The 2,841-nt window shown below is 61.8% G+C and overlaps 1 protein-coding gene across 1 annotated transcript in view; it reads left to right on the top strand.

Annotated features, from left to right (window-relative positions):
• Positions 1-2,170, top strand: part of LOC114066756 (cullin-9-like) — a 6,039-nt gene extending 3,869 nt beyond the window's left edge. The window contains exons 7-12 of the mRNA XM_027901711.1: positions 11-221; positions 316-481; positions 633-778; positions 961-1,078; positions 1,520-1,716; positions 1,797-2,170. Of these exons, the coding sequence (XP_027757512.1) occupies positions 11-221; positions 316-481; positions 633-778; positions 961-1,078; positions 1,520-1,716; positions 1,797-2,081 (1,123 nt within the window). The 3' untranslated portion in view covers positions 2,082-2,170. The remainder of the gene's footprint in view (positions 1-10; positions 222-315; positions 482-632; positions 779-960; positions 1,079-1,519; positions 1,717-1,796) is intronic.
• Positions 2,171-2,841: the final 671 nt, after the last annotated feature.

Genomic DNA, 2,841 nt, shown 5'->3' with positions numbered 1-2,841 from the left:
GCTGTGGCAGGCACTACCTGGGGGACCGGCTCCTGACGCAAGGGCCGTCTTGGCTGGAAGGAGGCATCGTGGAGCAGATCGGGCTGTGCTTCCCCAGCCGCTTTCCCCAAGAGATGCTGAGCAACTTGGCTGAGTCAGAGGAACTCCAGCAGCAGTTCCGCCTCTTCCAGCTGCAGGAGCAGGATAAGCAGCTGCTGGAGCTGGACACGGGCCTGGATGAGGTGAGGGAGTGGGATAGGGAGGCTGGAGACCACTGGCATTCCTCATGGGGATCCTGGAGCCTGTCCTGAGCCACCCTCATGTCCCCGTGCCCAGGTGCTGGAGACAGCCTCAGTGGCGGATGTGCCAGAGGTGAAGGTGCTGGCCCTGTCCCCACGCTGCTGGCCTGTTTCCCCACTCTGTTACATGGATAACCCTGGGAGGTTTTTCTCAGCAACGCTGAGCTCCCCCCTGGATGAGTTTGCCGACTTCTGCCAGCAAAGTGAGTGCAGAGTGGCAGTGGGTGTATGTGCGGGTCTCTCCAGGGCCCAGACCCTCCCAGCAGCTCAGCCAGAAGTGATGGTGTGTGGGGTGAGCTGGGAGTGCCGGTCGGGGCTGGTCCCCGGCCCTGGTGCTGACACTGTCCCTGGCAGGTCAGAGCCAGCTGGGCTGGGAGTGCACGAAGCCCCAGCGATTGCAGTGGACGTGGCTGGGCCACGCTGAGCTGCAGTTTGGAGACTGTGTCCTCCATGTGTCCACACTACAGATGTACATCCTGCTGTGCTTCAACAGCACCGAGGTAGGAGCTGGGGCCACAGTGAGGAGAGGGAGGCAGTGGATGCCAGAGCGTGGCAGGGCTGTGTCCTCCCTTCCGTTCCGGTGGGGTCTCCAGCAGTGTTTGGGGCACAGGACGCCCTTGTTTAACTGGGCCTGTGGCCAGTAGGTCTTGGCCAGCCATTGACCTCCCCTGCCCTGCTGCAGGAGGTGGCTGTGGAGGCCCTGCTGCAGGCTACAGGGCTCCCTGCTGACCTGGTGCACCACGCGCTGACACCGCTGACCCACGGCCAGGGCGTCCTGGTGCAGAGCTGCACGCCGGGAGGTGAATGTGGGGCTGGGGCACCCCTGGGGAGGTGCTGCTCTGAGCCCCGAGTAGGTGCTGGGGTTAGGGCTGCATGAACTTGTACAGCAAGGAAATAGGCTGAGGCGGATCTGTCTGGTGGTTCTGGGGGTGTGGGTCTGTGTGTCAGGGACCAGGTGTAGAGCTGGGAGTGGTGTGTGGGGCTTGGGCTTGTGGCCATGCACGGGGTGCGGGTCAGTGTGGGTGGCTGTGTCTCGGGTCTGTGTGTGGGGTTGGGACAGGGACAGGGGTTGTGCGCGTGGCTGTTGCTTGGGGCCATGTGTGGGGGATGGGGCTGTGGCAGCCAACTGTGTGGGCAGCGGGGGAGGCCCAGGTTGGGTCCAGCAGCCATATGTATGTCCTGGGGCTCCTTCAGGGCCCAGCTGGAGGCTTGGCTGACCCTGGGTTGGGTGCTGGCTCCAGGTACACTGCGGCTGAACCACACAGCCTTGGCCCAGGCCTCTGACCGCCACCTGAGGCTGCTGCCCCAGCAGAGGTACCTGCGGACGGAGAGGGCAGAGGTGAGTGCCCTGGAAAGGAAGAGGAACGTCCTCTGCTGCCTCATAACCCGCATCCTCAAGGTGGAGAAGCAGCTCCACGTCGACAACCTGGTGTTCAGGGTACGGAGGTCCCGGGGGGCAGAGAGGGGCTGCGTGGGTGCTGTGGCGCACTACAGCGTGGGGCTCCCTTGCTGCCATAGGTGATTGATGCCTGTCAGAAGGGCAGGTTGGGGCCAGGCCTGCAGTTCCTGAGCTTCTGCTGCCACAGCGTGGATGTGCTGTCCTGCGTCCTGCACCTGTTGAACCAGGGCTCGCTCCAGCGCCAGGAGGGGAGGCCTCATGTCTTGGAATACATCTCTGCTGAACCCACAACACCCCCCACTTCCCAGGTCCAGCCACAGGTTGCCTTCCAGACTGTCGAGATCAAGATGGCATCTAGCCTGGCCTCTGCCGAAAAGAGAAAGACGTTTTCCACATTCAGGTAGATTAGGACCTGGTTGGGAGGACGCAGGCTGGGTCCAGTCTGTTTCTTCCTTGTGAGTTCTATTTAAATAAATGAGCCAAGTGCCATCCAGTCACAGTTCATAGTCTCTCAGAGAGCTCAGCTGGCTCATGGCTGGGAGTGTGGTGAGGCCACGTTGCTGTGCTCAGGCAGCCCTGACTGCTGTGCTTGCTCGAGTGGGGGTAGCAGCTGCACCCTCCCCACATTTGTTCTCCCCCAGCTGTGCTCGGTCATGCCCTCAGACATGGGGACACACACACCCCCCCTGCCATAATGGTACCAGCATTAATTTATTAAAATTAATCCTGAAAAGTAACCGTACAATAAATTTAAAAAAAATAGAATCTTGTAAAAAAAAAAACCCAAGTGCCCTCATGCCACACCTCCAGCTGGCAGCACCCTAGGGTAGGGCTGGTTGGGAAGGAATGGGGAGATGAAGAGGACAGCCTCAGCAGCAGGGCTGCAGGGGGACTGGAAAAGTTGCTGAGGCTCTGCTGCGGAGGGCATGGCCAGGCACAGCAGCATGAGGCTGGCAGTGGGGCTGGCAAGGGGTAGTACAGGGGTGGCGGGCCCTGCTCAGCACCTGCCCCCTGCACGGAGCAGCGCTGGGGAACCTGCCCAGGCCCAGCCCAGCTGGGGCCCTGGCTGGCTGCAGGGGTGGCCTGGCAGGTGCATCTGTGGAGAGCGAGGCCCAGAGCCCTTCCTGGGGCCCTGCTGGCTGGTGCCAACCCTTGTCCCAGGCT

Source organism: Empidonax traillii, unplaced genomic scaffold (assembly GCF_003031625.1).
Source record: "Empidonax traillii isolate 1590-97213 ecotype Southwest subspecies unplaced genomic scaffold, ASM303162v1 scaffold808:size486820, whole genome shotgun sequence".
In the NCBI taxonomy this organism is placed as follows: Eukaryota; Metazoa; Chordata; class Aves; order Passeriformes; family Tyrannidae; genus Empidonax; species Empidonax traillii.
This window is presented reverse-complemented; position numbering and strand designations above follow the sequence as displayed.